Source organism: Vigna unguiculata, chromosome 4 (genome assembly GCF_004118075.2).
Source record: "Vigna unguiculata cultivar IT97K-499-35 chromosome 4, ASM411807v1, whole genome shotgun sequence".
NCBI lineage: Eukaryota > Viridiplantae > Streptophyta > Magnoliopsida > Fabales > Fabaceae > Vigna > Vigna unguiculata.
In genome coordinates, this window is record NC_040282.1 from 2,216,816 (window position 1) to 2,236,727 (window position 19,912).

General features: G+C 34.1%; 3 protein-coding genes across 8 annotated transcripts; 2 read left to right on the top strand and 1 right to left on the bottom strand.

Annotated features, from left to right (window-relative positions):
- Positions 1–583: 583 nt before the first annotated feature.
- On the bottom strand, positions 584–7,989 carry LOC114181985 (uncharacterized PKHD-type hydroxylase At1g22950). 5 transcript variants are annotated; one of them, XM_028068719.1, is made up of 9 exons: positions 7,499–7,982; positions 5,553–5,600; positions 3,843–4,019; positions 3,561–3,711; positions 3,382–3,468; positions 2,952–3,076; positions 2,220–2,338; positions 1,947–2,058; positions 584–998 (listed from the first exon to the last, which is right to left on the bottom strand). In XM_028068719.1, exons 1-9 carry the CDS (start codon positions 7,766–7,768, stop codon positions 963–965), a joined length of 1,125 nt encoding a protein of 374 aa, XP_027924520.1. In that variant the 5' UTR covers positions 7,769–7,982; the 3' UTR covers positions 584–962. The 5 variants fall into 5 exon arrangements, 4 of the variants coding, with proteins under 4 accessions (XP_027924520.1, XP_027924523.1, XP_027924522.1 ...); XM_028068720.1 differs by having other exon boundaries at positions 586–998; positions 1,947–2,046; positions 7,499–7,989; XR_003603992.1 differs by having other exon boundaries at positions 653–998; positions 2,184–2,338; positions 7,499–7,989.
- A 449-nt stretch (positions 7,990–8,438) lies between these two features.
- On the top strand, positions 8,439–12,862 carry LOC114181140 (probable protein phosphatase 2C 8). 2 transcript variants are annotated; one of them, XM_028067498.1, is made up of 10 exons: positions 8,439–8,808; positions 9,319–9,427; positions 10,446–10,482; positions 10,620–10,664; positions 10,967–11,019; positions 11,191–11,343; positions 11,839–11,922; positions 12,037–12,126; positions 12,222–12,269; positions 12,525–12,862. In XM_028067498.1, exons 1-10 carry the CDS (start codon positions 8,567–8,569, stop codon positions 12,633–12,635), a joined length of 972 nt encoding a protein of 323 aa, XP_027923299.1. In that variant the 5' UTR covers positions 8,439–8,566; the 3' UTR covers positions 12,636–12,862. The 2 variants fall into 2 exon arrangements, with proteins under 2 accessions (XP_027923299.1, XP_027923300.1); XM_028067499.1 differs by having other exon boundaries at positions 8,441–8,808; positions 9,319–9,419.
- A 2,162-nt stretch (positions 12,863–15,024) lies between these two features.
- On the top strand, positions 15,025–17,341 carry LOC114182550 (WAT1-related protein At3g18200). Its single transcript, XM_028069440.1, has 7 exons — positions 15,025–15,212; positions 15,530–15,592; positions 15,686–15,802; positions 15,887–16,130; positions 16,338–16,496; positions 16,610–16,761; positions 16,863–17,341. The coding sequence occupies exons 1-7, from the start codon at positions 15,025–15,027 to the stop codon at positions 17,023–17,025; spliced, it is 1,086 nt and encodes a 361-aa protein (XP_027925241.1). The 3' UTR covers positions 17,026–17,341.
- The last annotated feature ends 2,571 nt before the right edge of the window (positions 17,342–19,912 follow it).

Here is a 19,912-nt window from a genome sequence, read left to right on the forward strand (position 1 = left end):
GTCGAGAGTGGGATCACAGCCATTTCTTCAATGCATTGTCTCTTCCAAATAATCCCAGTGCCTCTTTTCCTAGGCCATTTCTTGTTTAGTTTTTAAAGGCAATAAGTTATTCTTTTTGAGCAACCATTGATTAACGCATAACCCTTTTCTTTAATCTTAATTTCATGTTTTTTTTCTTTCTTTTTTTGTTTCATTTATACCCAAAGGGGAGTGATAAATATAGAGCACACTTGTACAGCTTTCCTGAATGATCAAAAAGTACTTTGCACATGTCCTTTACAATAAATATAATCCTCATTGTTTCAACCTTCTTTATATGAAAAAAACTACTAAAAACTTATTTATTCTTAAAAAAATAAATTTAAAGCAAAAGAAAAATATAAATATCCTGAAGAAAAAAAAGCAAGTTATATACAGTTACATAAAATGCAATACAATTATATTTTAAAGTAAAATGTGTGATTTCATGATTTCAAAGCTAAATAAAAAAAAAATGTCTCCAAAAAATATATAACCTTTTTTAAAGCTAAAACAAAAACGGTAAATGCTAAGAACAACGTTACCATTCATCCATACCTTCAACTCTACCAAAAATTAATAAATAAATAAATAAAGGAACAGAAAATGCAGTTGTTACAGTAGCCAATGAATCTTAGAAAGAATTCAGTATACACTAATTACAGTCTAAATCTACATTTCTGGACATGATTCTGCGGTTTAACGCATTTAAAAAATGGCCTATGAGCATTAAGCCAGCCTACATAACAGCCAGCTCCTCTACACAAAATAGGCATCCCATAAACCGCACAGTTTCTAAGGAAAACTTCAAGGTTACTCAGAAAACTATCTAAGTACAGCAGCTATCTTGTACAGACACCTGGATCAGTAATCACATAGCTTACTAGTATTAACAAATGATTGCAGGTAAATCGCTCTTACAATGATCCACCCAGTAAAACAGATTATGCAGTGGATTCACCTTCCTTCCTGAACAACTCCTGTAATATCATCAGATCAAAGTTATATTCCGCAACCTCAGCTACGTTATATTCCAACAACACAAAATTAGAAGTCAAGTTAATTTGTGTGCTTATAGTACGAGGGTTAATCATGTCTCCGGGGAGAGGAAATTTACAACCTTACAGATATATAAATTATTTATTTAGTTATCCTTTTCCCATTATACCTCTCCCTTTCCCAATTTCTTTTCTTTTTTTCGTTTATCTCAACCTCACTGTTACAGCAGCCATAGGCCGCAGCACTCCCCTTTCCCTGTCCTTCCTTCATTTTGTTCCCCTATTTTCTATCTCTGTAATTTCCAAGCATGCACACAACTCCTCTACAAAAAAAAAAAAAAAAACAACCAAGCAACAACGTTGACAAGCAAAGCACGAACATCAAAGACATCCCGCACCCTCCTCCTCACTGCAACACAATCAAACACAAAAGTTGCTATGGCTAAAAAAAGGTTTCCCTTCCTGAATAAAAACAATGAGGGTTGATCAACTGGAAAGTATAAATGTTGAAAATCCCTAAAATTTTGTGTGGCAACAAGGGAACCTAACGATCGCCTTGAAATTTATTGTGTACGTGGGGTGATCTTGAATTATGTGCTATGATTATGGTGGAATAGATCTGGATTGATTCGTGTTCACAGATTGAGGGAGTGAACAGGAGAGAAGAAAATAAGGTACAACAATGATGCTTTCAGGCACAGCAGCATGGAAAAGCATCTGTGATTGAAAGTTCCTTACTCGTCAACTCAGGAAGAAGTGGCCACCAAAAACATGAGATGGAAATGGGTTACAAAGAAGATGGGGAAACAGATGGGTAGAAAGGGAAAAAGAAAAAGACAACATAACCTGCATCTGTTTGCATAAAACTTATAACATCTTCCCAGAACGTAATGCACATGCATGCAACATTCAGATTACATAAGGACTTACCAATTTGGTAGCAGCAATTGTTGACCGTTGCCTTTCCTTTTTCTCACGACTGCACTCGCCACACCAGCTGGAGAAATCTTTTTGATACCGTTTCATCTCCCTGAAGACAGAACTACAACAACGTACAAACTTCAAACTTAATTTACTGAGGGAAAAAATGAACAGAAATCAGACAATGTGTGATTTCTGAAATTAGTGAGTAGACAGGAGCAATTTAATATGAAGCAAACAACTCACAATCATTAGACAAGCTGAAGGAAAAAGTGAAATCACCTTCTGCACCACAGAAGTAGGTTGACCCGATTGCCAGATGTTGTAGCTCTAGCACCATGGCGATGTCGACCACGATGAAGCACAGCTCGTCCAGGAACATGAGAATAATCAAAGATCTCCTACTTTCAAATAATAGACCCCATAAGAAAAGTGTACAACCATGAGAAGTAGCAAGAAGCAATGGTCCATAAATCTCGTTACAATAGTAAACATACAACACTAACTAACTTCATTGAAACAGAAATTGACCCAGAATATTTGGATTTCCTTTCACTATGTATGCTATATATATACTGCTAAAACTACACTTAAAAACAGAAATAAGACATACATTGATAGCATTATCTTTAATTCACAAGTTATTGCTGTAAGGGCTCACGTTGTTAATTAAACCAAGCCCACACTTCATCAGGATCAATATATAATTTCCAAAAAATTTTAAATGAAATTATTATTCTCACGCACATGACTGTATCTAGGCCAAAAACATGTCAGTATTTAGCATACATACTTGAGAATAGATATATAACCACTTTAGTATGTATATGGTCTCAAGCATCGTGGTGATGTCAACTTGAATGTTGGCAAAGGTGTTAAGGCTTCTTGCTGATTGAGGCATTACTAATTTAAAGAAAGTAGATTAACAAACACTTACAGTTACAAAAGAAATAGCAGGGATTGAATCTTCCTAACACCAATACAACTTGATGTTATTCAATCGTGGTGACTAACCTCTGAATGAGTTCCAGTATTTACATGTTTCTCACAACGTATGCCCCGAAAAAACAATTCCCCTCCAGAAAATTGCTTACCCAAGCAAACATTCAAGGTTACTTCTGAGTCATCCACATGGAAACCTATAGATGCAAGAGATTCTTAATTGTAAAATACAAGAGGCATATTAACATCAGCAATGCAGCCGTATTAACTAGCATATCATATGAATGCATCATCATCAAAACATTTTTGACCATAAAGCATTTACGGTCTCTATCCAAGTTTTATTCGAATTTGAAGCTTCAAAAGAAGTATTAAATTGTCTAATTTGTTTATTAACCACAAAACCCCTTAGTATAATAAACCATGATGCAGGTTCATTGATTATATATTATGCACATGACCTATGGAATAATAAAACAAACACATCAATCAGAAATCTTACCCAAGTCAACATCTCTATCTTTACCATATTCTACAACAAAACCATGATGAGAATCGAGGGTTGCCCCACCAACTTCCGCAAATAAGACTGCATAACAAATAATTGAGTGACTGAACATGTCTTACGAGAATGAAAAGAATGTCAAACCACTATGAGATTGTAAAGCAGTCTTCATTTACCTCTGGATAAAGGACGAATAAAACCTTCCATAAGCTTGTCAAGCATTGTTTCAAGTCCAAAGTCATCTAGTACGGCACCATATTTATTCATTGTATTGGGACGCATGATCCGAAACTTTGTTTCAGTCACCCACTTCTCAAAATTTTCAATCTAGGGAGACCACAAATAAATTTGAACATACACAAAACATAAGTATACACAACGTCATCTTTTTAGTCTTCCAATTTAAAAGATAAGACACTGCTTATACCATAGGTAATAAAAGTTAAATGATTAGGTACCTCAGATAGCAATAACTCACAAAAGTTGGTCTGAAATATGTCAAATATAAAAATGCCGGGAGAGGGCTCAGACATTATACTTCTAAAGCTTTGCTCAGTATTATCATTAATTGCTCTCAGAAATGAGGGAACGAAGAATGTAGCAGGATTCACAGAGTACAACTCCCGATGTAGAGGCTGCAAATTGTGTTTAAGAAACTGTAAGATTTGCTAAGAAATACGAGAAAGGAGGAGGTAGAAGAAACAAGGGAAAGATTGTAATGAATAATCATACTTCACATATTGTGTTTAAAAAACTTTTTAAGATTTGCTAAACAACATGGGAAAGGAAGAGGTAGATAAAACAAGGGAAATATTGTTATGAATTATCATACTTCACATCAGAAATATAACAGCTTTTAAAGATTATCATTCATTGTTTTCTTAGCATGGATGTTAAGCACCTTTTCAACAGCAGCATCCCAAGTGGAGAAGAGATTTAATTACTATCATATTTCTTTTTGCACAAATTTGAAAGAATCTCAGAAAGTTCTAATCAACTTATAACTAGAAATTCGTTAAACTGCAGGCTCCCACCTTTGTTCCCTTAAAGGAGTGGCATGACACCAAGGGCGGGGGAAGGGCCAAGGATGCTCTTAACCCATGGAAAGTGATAAGTCTTAATTAGAACATTCAGGTGCTGATAGAAATCCTTAAGTTGGAGAGAATATATACTATATCAATGGAAAACATGTACAGCAAGAATGAGAAATATCAGACTCATTATGAGTAGGAAAAAAATAGAGGATTGAAATTTTTAATTTGGTTCTGGGCCATGTTATCAAATCTGTATTGCATCATGAGGTGTCTGGCCCCAAACACATCTCAGTGGGTAAGGAAGGCCGTGTTTCCAAGGATTAGAAACTCAATATACAGAATTTATACTATATACATATAAATAAAAATATCAAAACTCAAATTCACACGATAATAAAAAAAATGTGTAAAACATGGGGAAAAGAATTGCAATCTACTGCAACTGAAAGATGCAGAAAGGGTAGCGAGTTCATCGTAGAGGTTGAGTAAGCAAAGGGTCAATGGCAACAAATGGGTGACTGAAAATGCCAAAAATGGCTAGAAATAATCAGTGGAGATCAATGAAAGCGAGATCATGGGAACAAGGCACGCAGAAGCTTGCTTAAAAAATGAATAATGATCAGAGATAGACGTGAATTTCAAATTTTCTGATGGAAATGGCAAAACCATAATACAATCAGGGTTGGATGAGGTAAAAAAATAGGGATAAGATGGGGCTTTACCCTCCTACATGAGACTGTAAACAACAGTAACTGGACTGGACACAATTGTTTGAGCTGCAAAGTACAGAACAATGGGCGTGACACAAAAGCATTGTGAACTGATATCTACAGCAGCTTCTAGCAATGAATCACCACTATTGAACATAATTTATATCTATGGCTCCGGGTTCTAATTTTGTGTATTTCCAGGCCTGCTCATTATAACAGTAGTCTAAATCGGGAAATAGATTCATAGCTAGATTTAGCCATAATAGTTTACTTTTATTTACGAATTTACTTTATGAGAAACACATTCTCTCTTCTTCTCAAAGTCCTGCTGAAATAACTCTTTTAGGTTCAACATCAATTTCAGGCAAAAAAATAAAACAGCCAGATAAACAGTAAAAAAAATGAATATTTGGTTATTACATACCTGATAATTTTCTATTATCTTCTGTCTGTATTCTCTATGCTTTTGAGACTGCCAAAGTAACACAGGAACTATCATATAAAAAAATATGAAGTAAAATAACAAAAAGACACAAGGGTATGGTAATAATGATTAAGACAGATTATGTTTTCAGAAATGATCAATTATTATTTTAAAAGTTCTCTTGGACAGCAGGAAATAATATGCAATTATTTTTTAAAAATAACGTGAAACAAATTTACACTTATTTGCTTTTCTGATTTTCTTCGAGTTCAATCTTCTATTCATGCTGAAATCATGGACCTATTCATGCTGATGATATTGCCTATGATAATGGTCGAGATATCTTGAGGCTGTAGAGTGACTCGATGCTGGTTGTACAGGCTTTTCAGAATGATCATATTGTTGCTTTGCATCTTCTATCTAGATGGCATGATATGAAGCTTAAATATAAAAATATGAGATTTCCTGTTTCTCATATTTATATGGAAGGAATCATTGTGTTGATAAGCTCGCATGCTTTGGTAGAATGAAAGATGTAATCAGTGGGAGGATGACATTCCAGATTTTCACAGATATGTTTTCTTTAAGAATAGGTATTTTCAACCTTTCTATGGGTTTGCTCCTTGGGTAGGTTTGGTGTAATCCCTATACTCTTTTGTACTTCTTTTCATTATTTTATGTTATTTGAATATGCTGAAGATGATTGATGTAAGATAGGATGCCAACCTAGTTGGAACTAAAGTAAAAAGCAAATCCTGAATTAAAAAAATGAAATCAACGTTTAAGCACTGATCATAAGTTGTAATTTAAGTAAGAAAATGCCACAGTTAATCTATGAATTGTAACATTCCCAAAACAGGTATTGGTATAAAAAATTAAAAAGTTAATTATAAAACACAGCTACATGCAATTTAAGTTTCCAAATGAGTATGACAAACAAGCATCACTTCTATTATGAATACTTGAGTCAGAACTCTAACCAATGTTATCAGACTCGGCCCAGTGATCACTCACTCTGGTCAAGACATTGAGTGAATAGTAGAACCCGCTAGTCATTAGTTAAATAGCATGAAATGGTACATATTAAGAATTAAAATTTTATAACCTATAAATTCTATATTACACCAAAAAATCCCAATTCTTTAAAAAGGCGTCATTCAATTAAATAAGTCATCCAATAGGGGAGCCCAAAAGAATGGAGAAAATTGGCTGTTGTGGGCTGGGTTGCTTATGAAACCACCCTAAACGACTAATGCACACTGTCACTTAAGAAAAGAAAGAACATCCACCCGCAATTCTCTGTTTTATCCCTTCGTATAGCAGTAAACTTCTGGCAAGGAGGCACACCCCATGTCAGCAGGTATATTTTTCAAACATGACCACACAATTTATTGTGAACCAGCATGTTACCATTTTCCTCTAAAGCCAGCTGAGTCAAACTAAATTCTACCGTGCCATTACAGCTCAAATCTGACTTTCAAAGCAAACCAATCTTATGTCTGGTTTTCAACTGGCCCTACCCGGATAACACTTCCTCCAACACAACCTACTTGAAAGAGGGGCAAATGTGTCATTTTAGAGACAAATTAAATCATTGATCTAAGAAATCGTTCTACTTATTTTGGTTTTCCATATTATATCCTCCTTCAAAAAATTAGAACTTGGGTAAGTTAGTTTGTGAGTAACAAGTACTTCAACTAAACTCAACCTGGTTATGTTAACATAAATTAACAGCATACTCCTCATTCCTGCAAGTAGCCTAACTTGACACACAAGTAACACAATTCCCGCAACTAACACTAAAAATCCCAATCCATCAGCTCATTTAACTAAATTTTCTTCCATTTCCCAAACAAATAAACAAACACGTAAAAACCAATAACAACTTGTAAATACACACAACTAGCAGTGGAAAAAAAATATCAGGGCCAAAATGAGAAACACACTCTGCTGCGTTCCCCAAGGGGTAGATACTTGAGCAGAATCTCGCGCATGAACTTGGCCTTATCGTCACGAGGCACGTTCAGCATGCTTGGAGGGAGGTACCTCTCCAAGGAGCTGAAGATATTAGGGCTGAAATCCAACTGCAGGTCCTCGTAGCCATCTGGCTTGTGCTCCTTGTTAGGGTTCAGCCGCAGCCTCAGACTCGCCGCCGCCACGGTGCCGTTTCCGCCGGCGCTCGACGTGTCGCGGCGGTCGCTGCCGTGGAGCGACATTCTCGGAGCGGGGTAAGTGAGCTACACGGTTGTCATGCGGGAGAGCGGAGGAAAACTAGGGTTTTGTCCGAGAAGAAGCAAAATCGGAGTTGCAGATTAGGGTTTTGTTGAGTTGTGTTGGGGGAAGAAGGTGAGAGAGTTAAGAGAACTGATTGGATTTATAAATGAATTAAGTAGAAATGAATATGGAAACATAAATGTTAGAATTGCGTGCTTTATGGTTTTTCTTTTTGTCATGTCCGAATGAACACACAAAAACAGATGTTAAAATAATATTTGGTTGTCCATTTAAGTTTAATAAAAATCTCATAAATGTGAAACAGATTTCCATTTATTTCACTTCTCAGTAAAATTTAATAATAATAATAATAATAATAATAATAATAATGAAGTTTCTGTAAAACTAGGTGAAAAAAATAATAGTAGAAACACTTATTTTCTCTTAAAAAAAATAGCTAACCCAAAAATTTGAGTTTAATAATTCACATATAATAGTTGAACAAGTTTTACCTCTTAATCTTTATATTTTAAATTTTTTATGTATATTTATACTCTCTAGTAGTTTATAGCATATAGATTTATAAATAGTATTCAAAAAATGAAAAGATAAATTTTATGCCACTAAATCAATAATAAAGTCTTTGGAATAAAACTAAAATGCAATTAACTAGTTTCTTCAAAAGAGTTGTTATTGATTAACAGCAGTAGTGGCCAATAGAAATGAGACTACTTGATTTCTAGGGTTAGAAGACCTTCCCCACTGGTTGTTGCATTGTTGCAAAACACAGGAAGAAGAAAATGAGCGAAAGCTCACAGGCCCAGAAGCGTGAATCTGCCGATTCACAGGGCGAGAAGGATGGTGTTGCATCCAAGAAGCCAAAGATTGAGTCTTGTGCAAAGGGTTCCGATGATAATGGTGTAAAGGAGCCATCTTTCCTCATCGAAGCAGATGCCGCCGAAGACAAGGGCTCGAGGCTCACCATGGAGGATGCATGGGTCGTGCTTCTCGATGCAAGTTTAGATTATCCTGGGAAATTGAGGTTTTTTTTTTTTTTTTTTCCTTTTGTTTAATCTGATTTATTGTTATTTTTATTATGGCTAAAGTTTGACAAATTCCATAAAGTATATTTTCAAAAACCAGTTTCTTCATTTTTGAGAAAAAAAATGACTATGTTTTGATTCTTCTAAATGTAGGGATTTCTTTTAGTTTGGAATCTCTTAACAATGTATGGATATATCTAGTACACGGTCACGTTATATACATTATCAAAATGACTATGTTTATGTTGATTCTTTCTTGGGTAGTTTGAGTGAGAGGGTATGTCAATGAGAATTGTGCATGATAAAGCAATCATTTAAAGATAGATACATCAAAATGATAGTTGAAGACCACCAAGTCCTTGTGAAAGTTAGTTTTATTGTTATATGAGTTTTTCATTGGTTGTGACTGTGTTGATGGAAGAATTGCTATTCATGTAGCACTTGTGTTGTGTGTGCTTGTGGACTTATTATGTACTGATTCCTTGTAACTCTGGCTGTTTGGTTGTCAGATGTGCACATTTTGCAATTTATGATGGACATGGAGGGCGGTTAGCTGCAGAATATGCTCAAAAGCATTTGCATAGGAATGTTCTTTCTGCAGGATTACCACGTGAGTTGGTGTGTTTACTTGGTCTAATTTTGTGTATACTTTATCAAATAGGCTCTTAAGACTGTGGCAAGCTAAAAAATCTATTGAAAATTATTGCTTGGTTTTGGTTTTTCTATGTGCAGCCATTCTAACAGAGTTGTATTGTTTGGAAACGGAGATGTATTTATCTTTTGGTTGGTTGAGGCACCAAGAAATAAACACAAATGTTAATAATTTAGAACATGTTATCAATCTCAGATAGTGGTGTGAGGTGGCTGACCCCAGAAATGCTATAACTTTAAGATGTGGTGTGATGACTGTTAGTATTGAATTTTTACATATAGATTGGACAATTTATTCCAAATATGTGTAAGTACTTAAAAAACTAGAAAAATACTTAGCATTACCATATTACTAATTAATACAAAACATCTTTAATAATAAATGAAAAGCTGGGGTTGGCATCGCACAAGGAAAAGAACAGAGGAGTCAGATGATTTGGAGTTTAGAACGGGTTCAAAGTAGAAAAAAGAATTGAATGTGAGTATGGCTGGAAATAATGTCAGAGGTGAGTGGGTGTTAGTTGAACAGTGGGGGGGTGTTACTGTATATCGAAGGGTGGGAAACTTCGAATTAGGGATTTTTGAAATTACAAAAAAGGGAGAAGTCTCATCTTTTCCCTCCTAATGAGACTGTTTTGAGGGCAAATGGGTTTTTGAAAATAGCCTCATTCAAGTGGCTGGGCCTCATTCAATACTACACTACTATAGTTTACTATTAATAACTTTGATTGAGAATTAGTCTTTTCCTTTGAGAAAAAAGGATATGTAGGATATTGTAAGTCTTGAATCTTGTCTGTTTGGAAAATAATTTAAAGTCCCCTAAGTTGATTGATGCATGAGTCTCAATTAAACTAATAAGGAATTCTTGTGTCCTCTAGAGATATTTGTTTAAAAATGTAAACAATTTTTGTTTCTTATCTACTTTTATCTATCTCATTATTTTAAGTATTTTCCTTGTTTTCTTTCCTTTCTGTGTATATTTCAGTATGATGCAAAGGCAACTAAACGATCTATTCTGAATGGTAAGCTTTTCAATTTTGGCGAACCTATTGCTTCCCTCTTTTTGTTAGTTGCCTTGTTAAATATTCATGGAAATTTTCTATTTCTAGTTTTATTTTTCCACAGTAAGTTGTCATTTGGTATTTTTACTCTGATTTAGGTTTCCTTAAAACTGACGAGTCTCTTCTTCAAGAAAGTGCTGAAGGTAAAGTTTCTGATTCAATTCTTTAAAATTTTGTTCACATTCTGTTATATAAATGCTAAATCTAGTGTAAGCTTAGTTTATATAAGTGGATTAATCTTGTTTTTAATTCAATTTCAAAGTTTACTTGTTTCAAAAACCCATCTAATTTCCCTTTATGTGCTTTGGCAACAATGTACCACAATGCAAGGTCATTTGCACTCTTTATTGTGATTTTGGCATTGCTGTTATCAATTCCTGTACTAATAATGATGGGATATTCCGAAGTGATTCATATCTTGCTGATTCTTAGTCACTGTTTCCAGGAGGATGGCAGGATGGGGCTACAGCCGTATGTGTTTGGGTATTGGGACAAAAAGTAAGTTTCCTGTTATTTATTTTACATTTACCATACTGGTTGTTTATACTGCTTCTTTCTGATGCTTACTGTAGATAGACATCACAGGCAGTATAGTTATGGATTTTTTTTGAGCAATCTTGCAACAAAATTGCAAAAAGTTATATGTTTTTCCATTTTGATATTTGTTAGGTTGCGGTTGCTCATATAGGAGATGCCAAGGCAGTATTAGCTCGGTCAACTGATGGATCTCAAAATCCAGATGGTGTCCAGGCACTGAAGGCCATTGTTCTGACTAGAGAACACAAACCTATCTTCCCACTGGAGCGTACACGCATTCAGAAGGCATGAAATTCCTCAATGATGATTTATTATATCACCAGAGTTATTTGATACTTAGTATGAAGTTAGCAAATAAGACCCTGACTCCTGTCATACATCGAAGTTGCCATCATTACCACTTCTTTTGATGGAGCTTTCAACTGCACATTTCCTAACATACTTCTTCACTCACTATTGAGTTGAGCGAAAGTGGATCTATAGAGATTAAATTAAACGCACTTGATTATCACAATCTTGTTTTTCTTTTCCCTAAAACTCTTTCAAGATGGACAAGAAGCTGCATTTATTTATTCAAAATTAACTAATCCATCACAACTTAAATTACTCAGAATATACAAGGACCAGTTCTAACTAGTACGGTTCCCCTTTTTGAAGTATCAATTGAGATTGAAGCATTCACTCTTTGCGTTTCATTTTAATTTAGAATCAGTGAGGGGAGAGTGGACTTTTCTTTTCAGATATTTGATTCATTTTCTTGTATGATATTTCTACTTACAGTCAGGGGGGTTCGTGAGTCCAGATGGACGATTATTAGGGCGTCTTGAAGTTTCTAGAGCTTTTGGAGATCGCCAGTTTAAAAAGGTTTGCCTCATATTCAAAGATAGTCATTATTTTTGTTAGTTCTCTATAGATAACTTCTTTATAGCATCAAGTAGACCAGGAAAGAATTGGCCCAAAAATGAATTGTGTTTGCAGGTAGGACTTGTTGCAAGCCCGGATGTCTATACTTTTGAAGTTACAGATACTGAGCATTTCATCATTCTTGGCTGTGATGGCTTGTGGGGGGTATGTGTCTTTGTTTCCCCTAGACTTTCCTTTACTCATTTTGCTGGGTTAGAAGTTGCCATTCTGAGATGAATATGGCACATTGTTTGTGTCAGGTATTTGGTCCCAGCGATGCTGTTGATTTTGTTCAGAAATTATTGAATGTAAGTGCTTGTTATATCTTTTCCTATGTTGCAACTTGAAAAGAGGTGTACAATTGTGAATGAAATCTGAACATAAAAAAGGAGAAATATCTCCATTCGAGGGTGTTCTCTTTTACTAAGTGCGAGCCCTTTTTAGTTTTACAATCAAGCGACCTGCATAATTCTCAAATAGGCTCATTTCATTTTCTTTTTATGTTCTTTCATTTATTGAGGATTCTGTCTTATGTTAGACAAAATTGAATTGAACCTTTGTAGGAGGGGCTACCTGTTGCCACCGTGTGCCGTCGTCTTGTAAGGGAGGCTGTCCGTGAGCGTCGCTGTAAAGATAACTGCACTGCCATTATTATTGTATTTAAGCACAAATAACCCATGGCACGATCTCCATGTGTTGTACCAGCTGCTATGGATTTTGTTTTCAGATTCTGCTTTCAAAAGCAATGTAAAATATGTGAATTTCTTCCCACTGCAAACAAATGGTGGCACTAAATGCATACCAACTAGTTTATCACTCTTGAAACAGGTTGTTGTTATTGTAATACATGTTGAAGTGTAGTGAAGGTCAATTTGCTGCAAAAGCATCTTTGATTTCAGTTCATTACTTCTACAGCTCTGCTACCCTCGTGCATGATAATGATAGTGTGGGATAATAAAGGTAAACATAGTCCTTAGAATCAAGTTCTTATTTGAATAATAAGTGATACTAGTTAAGAACTCAATGTCATCTTTTCATGATAGAGACAGAAAAGTAATGCATGCCAATTCCCCTTGAAATTATTGTTTATTTTCATTAAACTGAGTAGGACATAAACATTAATTTGATCACAAATTGAATAAGTTGTGTTTTGGACACAACATGTGCCATATGCTTTTGCTAATTGAAATTTGATACTGATAAGTTATGTCAGTCGCTCAGTTTTTGTTCAAGTTAGTTACACTGTCTAATTAAAACGACAAGTTCGTTAACATACGAGTAATTGCTGCGCAGTTTCCAATTTGAAAAATAAAAATTTAAAATTTAATGGAACTGTTTGACTCTACCAACCCTTATCACCATTTGTGCAAAAGAACACTAGAATTGAATGCTGAAAAGATGGTCTTGCTTTCTACGAAGGAGTAGTTTAATGCAACAGAATGAAAAACAACGAGGCTACATTTGAGTAGGACAAGACTCGTGGAAGGTGAATTGGTTTGAAAGGATTGACAATTTGGCATTTGGCAGAGACATAATGCAATAATATATTAAAGTATGCAATCACAACAAATTACGAACTTTGCTACCAACGAACAACATATTAATTAGTGATTTTATAATTTCAGTGAAGAAATCTTGTTGCCTCACCTATACGGCGTAGCAGATACATGATGTATCATCCTCAATCCCGAATATTCTCTCATTTCTTCAATTACATGTTTCTTCTATTTTTCTTTTTTCTTTTCTGATTGACACTTGTATGAACCAGTCTCTACCTTAGGTTCATGAATAAGTACATGCAGTCAATAATGTTCCTCCGATGATCTAGTTGCTGCAATGATTAAGATATTATTTTTTATTCAACTGAGTACCTACCAACCACCGAAGAACCTGTGAGAAAGCTCACTGAAAGTTCTCATAAAGAAAAAGAAAGGGTGGAGTACCTCGTAAGGATTGAACCCACACATTTTCTATCATGTTTCACATCACTGAATTATCTCAAGGTTAGCTATGATAATCGTCTTAGAACGTAGTTTCATTCTTTAAAGAACCGTATTTCGTTTAACAACTTAATGAATATATCAATTCATAGAAAAAATTGATTCTGCTATGAAGAAGACCAAAAGAAAAACTTTCAGTTGCAATTTATGCCAATCTTCAAGGCAATATAGAAAGTTTAATCATAAAATATGCCTAGTTATAAACAGTAGCACATGCATTGTGGATTCATATTCTCATTATCCTACTCACTCAAATGCATTCAAAAGAATCATTGAGTCTGGAGCAGCCAATCATCATCATTATTATGGCTGATATCTGGATTTTATATATAAAAGATAATAAAACCCCTGTTGGATTAGATTTATTGCAAATGCTAAAAGAAAGGTCATTCTATTCATTTGGTCTTATAGTCTCTTTATTTTAAACAAATTGTAAGTTTTAGTTCCTAACATGCATAATTAAGTTTTAGTCACCGAGACTAAACATCAGTCAACAATTTCTAACAGTATAAATCTGCTTCAAAAATTATTTTACAGTTATAAATTGTTACAGAAAAATTGTATTGTGATTAAATTGTACAATTTTCTTGAAAAGGAACTAAAACTTGAAATGAGAATAACTAAAGGAACCAAAGGGATAGTTTAAACTAAAAAGATACGCAATTATTAATCTCTACAAAGATAGAGAGTTGGGACAATGGTCTGATAAACATAGTATGAAAAAAAGGATGGTGGGAACATGTTCATACAAATGATAGAGGTTGGTTAGTCTCAAGCTACCCAAGTAACGTGATGCACCTTGACTCTGTCTCCCTAAATTATTAAATTCAAAGTCAACGAGCAAAATATATTGTATTATATACAAGATTTTGTAGTGCATGAATAACTCAGAGGATATGTTAAACGTTTACATATCACAGTAGTTGCTATTCGATACATCAAACACCATGATGAGTAACTAACTACTGATGTTAACAATAGCAAGTTGTATAATTTTATATTCCTATCAACTTTTTCCCTCTATATAAGCATCCTTCACTCTCACAGCCTCTCATAAACAACAATGGCTAGTGTTGTGACAGAGAAAGTGAAGCTTCTTGTGGCATTACTTACCCTTCAGCTCTGCTTTGCAGGATATCACATTGTGTCTAGACTTGCACTAAATATTGGAGTCAGCCAAGTTGTTTACCCCGTTTATCGAAATTTGATTGCTTTGCTTTTGCTAAGCCCATTTGCTTATGTGTTAGAGAAGTGAGTTTTCATATGAAGTTTGTTTTCACTTTTCACCTTTCCTATCAAAATCCCTCTGTTATTTTACTTCATTTTCCTTAGAGCTATATATATATAGATATATATATATTTGGAGTTTAATTTCTATGCAGTGTCATTGTAAAAACTTTTGTTTCGTTAATCAATTAGAAATCATGTTATGTATGACTTTCAAGATAGTTAATGTAAAAGTTAATCAAGTTATTCTAATTGATTGACATGTACAAACTTTTACACTGTCATTGCATATACTATTTACTCAAATTTTAACATGGAGCAATGTGAATCTTTATAATCAGGAATCAAAGACCACCCCTCACTTTATCTTTACTGGTTCAGTTCTTCCTACTTGCATTGCTGGGGTAAGAATGTATCCAAGTTGCAGATTTCCATACTCAAATATCCTTCTTATGAGTTGTAATATTTTCTTCTTTTCATACACATTGACAATGAAGGATCACAGCAAACCAAGGGTTTTACTTGTTGGGATTATACTATGCTTCTCCAACTTTTGCTTCTGCATTGCAAAACTCAGTTCCTGCAATCACTTTTGTATTGGCTTTGGCTTTAAGGTAATCAAGTCTCCTTGTAACATTCTTTATTATTTTATGCTGTGATCTTGGCATAACTTGATGAATTCATTTTATTTGTACCAGGCTTGAGGAAGTCAACATCACAAGGAGAGATGGATTGGCAAAAGTTCTTGGAACCATTGCTAGTGTGGGGGGTGCCACAGTAATTACTCTTTACAAAGGTCCTCCTCTTCTTCACCTGCAGATGGACCTAACACAAGGAGACACTTTAGAAGTAGATCAATCAACAAAAACTCAAAATTGGACTTGGGGCTGCATATACTTGCTTGGACATTGTCTGTCATGGGCTGGTTGGATAGTTTTTCAGGTCTTGTCAATACTCATGACATAAGAAGAATATATAAACTGAAATTTCAGAATTCAGATAACCAATATGTTGATTCTTACTTAAGATAAACGTATCCATACAAATATATTGTAGTTTATTGTGATCAGACATATGTTCATGAAATTTACTCAATTTCCTCAGTATCATTTTGTGACCTGAATGGTGAAAGCAAAAAACTTGGTGCAGGCTCCTGTGGTGAAGAATTATCCAGCAAAACTAACCCTCACTTCGTTTACATGCTTCTTTGGATTGATCCAATTCTTGATCATAGCAGCCTTTGCAGAAGATGACTTGGAGAATTGGAAGATACAGTCACTGGAAGAGCTTTTTATCATCCTATATGCTGTAATGTTCATCACTTCAATTCTCAAACATTCTTAAATATGATTTACATGACATAAATAATGGAAATTTTGAAGTTAACTCACTTCACTATTCCATGATGGTGGTAATTGCAGGGAATTATAGCATCTGGTGTTGTCATATCTCTCCAAACATGGTGCATTCAAAAGGGTGGTCCTGTGTTTGTTGCTGTGTTCCAGCCTGTGCAAACTATTCTAGTTGCTGTCATGGCAGCTCTAATTCTTGGTGATCAGTTATACTCAGGAGGGTACGTGCTAAATCTGTTGATCATTACTGGAATATTTCCCTATTAATGAAATGACTGAAGTACACAATTTCATAAATGAGTTGTTCAATTCTTTTTTACAGGCTTATTGGTGCAGTTCTCATTGTGCTTGGTCTATACTTAGTCCTATGGGGCAAAACCAACGAAAAAAAAGTGACCGAGTCATCATCATCACTAACAAACCCCTTGCTTAAGGCAGAGGAAGAGAATAAAGAAACTGATGCAGCTTCCAAAGACATACCATGAATTGTCCATCTATTGACAAGAACAGAATGTGTAGTCCTGGTTTTAAGAATTTGAATAACTACTGATATATGGTCCTAGTTAGTAGCATTTCAAGTGTGAAACTTTGGATGTGGCAGTTAAAGTAATGGTGCTCAAGGCTAAGTTTGATTAAGGAATAAGCCTTCTGGTGCATTTCTTTTCATCTGAGAAGCCAATTCATTGACATTTGATTACAGGGTCAAATATAGTTTTCCCATCATATGTGTCATGTCAAAGATACAAGCAAGACTCTTTGAGCTCTATGTTACACTGACTATACATGAATACTATGAATATTGACTATCCTTCACTTTTAAGTCTTCATATATTAAAAAGAATCTTGAGAAATTGTGTCCATTTTTTCTTGCGTAGCTATTAAAAATCATTTCTCCATATTAAATCACAACACTTCTGGATAACTGGACTTGGTGGAATTTATGTGCTATAGTTCTCAAGTTCAGTATTCTTGCATATACAAAGTTCACATATCAGTGGAGATATTTTATTACTGCTAACAGGTGTGACAACTTTGAAATGATAATTATTACGTGTAATGTTCTTTCAAATGTAAGGATACTATTTCTATGCTGAAAATTGAGGAAAAGGTGGTCAGATAAGAAAACATTGAAGGACTAGGATCATATTGTAAAACACTTTTATGACATGTTTTCTATTGATAATGAATAAGGTAGAGAATGATAACTGTATGGTAGATACCTTTTTGGACAATTAGTCAGACCGACGTGCAAGACAAACTAATACACTCTTGGCCGATCCTCAGACTAAATGGTAAGACCGACTAGCACACCATTGGGCTTGATTTCCTAGACTGACTAGCAAAACTGACCAATTCATCCATGGGCCGATCTCCTAGACCGATTGGCAAGACGGACCAACTAGTACACCTTTGGGTCTATACCTAGACAATTGGCAAGATCAACTGGTACACTTTTGGAATGATCTCCTAGACCAGCTAGCAAGACCAACCACTACAAGAAAAATTGGTATTTTCTACTACACAAATCCGTAAATAATGTCCAAAATTCGTAGGTAAAACAGATTTATCTACGGATTACCTACGGACAAAAATCCGTAGGTAAAATGGTTGTAGCTAACACTTACCTACGGATTTTTGCATCGGTAGGTAATTACCTGCGGATATATCAGTAGGTAATTACCTACCGATATATCCGTAGGTAATCATCGATTTCTTTTTTTTGGTTGTCCTGCGGCTTTTTTTATCCTGTGCACATATTTTCATACAGTTCAAAGTAATATATCACCACATTATGCAGAAAATTTATAGTACTTATATTAAGGACTAATATAACACACATACAATGTTTTTATCCAAGTTAAAACTACCATAATTCAAACCTTACATAAACATCCAAGCATACTATGAAAACTCCTAATATAACATAATGTTTGAGACTAATAATCACTATAAGGACGATGTGAATTAATTTGGCCTTCATCATCTTGCTGCACTTGTGGGTTGTCCTCTTGCACTTGTGGGTTTTCTTCTTGCATTTGATTTTGTTCTTATTGAGTGTTTGGTGGTTGAAGAATCATTTTCCCAAAACCTTCTTGTAGTTAACCAATTGTAAAATAAATGTCAGATTAATGATAACCACAAATCAACTAACTAATGTTGATTAAGGTATGATTGAATCGTAACTAGACAAACAAAAGGGTAAAAACCTGTACAACTACTATAAATAAAGGTTTCAGGTATAGTACATTGTTTTTTGGTAACAAGACAAGGAAAATTGACCTTGGATGGAATTTGGCACAATTGATTGAAAATTTTTGTTACAATTTTTGCATTATTTCAAATTTCACCATCATTCTTTCCTTTGGATCATGACAATTATTGAATAGTCACAGCTTTAAATATTACGTACATAAAGATGCAATATATTGATATTTTAACAAGTAAACAAATAAATATTCACATACGTTAACACAAATATTATTATGTGTAGACTAAATAGTTACAGAAAATTTAGTATCAACCATAGTGCAAACATGCAAACAAGTGTGTTGGTTATGTTTATCCACATTTTTCACTTACATAATTAGACAAATATGTTAACTTAGAGAATAATTACTTTCTAGAAATTGAAATAGAAATTATTGATCATTAACATATTTATTATATAATTATAATTTATTATTATTATAAATAATAGACATATTTGCATAATTATGTTTTCATCAATATATATATATATATATATATATATATATATATATATATATATTAGATTAAAATTTTCAAATATCTAAATATATTGTGGATTGTTCAGATATAATTCTCTATATCACTCACACTTATTATGCTGAGTGATAATATCTTTTTCATACATAATATATTTGAATTCAATTTTTTTTCTATTCTTTCCAATATTATTTTAATTAAGCAAAAAAAAGTCAATTTAAAATATTACTCTCTCCTCTAGTTTTATTTCAAATTCAAAGTTTGAAACATCAATGTTTTTGTTTTTGTCATGTCTTACAACATTTCGAAGAGGTTTTGAGCAGTCTTGTGCAGTTCTAAAAGTTCCAACAACTTCGTATTCTAGTTAAAGCATCATTTCCAGAAGTCAAGAATTTATAATTTCTAGAAATTATAAATGATTTATTTGTCCTGGGTGTATCATTTCAACTTTTGATAAGCTTTTCAAGAAAATAAATAATAACTATTCCTAACATAATTAATTTATTATTGTAGTAACATACTCATTTAACTCATTTTCCTAAAGAAATTATTATAATAACTTAATCTTATATAAGATACTCATTAACTCAGGTAGACCCGAAGAGATTAAGATAGACAACTTGCAACCAAATATTTGCTCGGCGT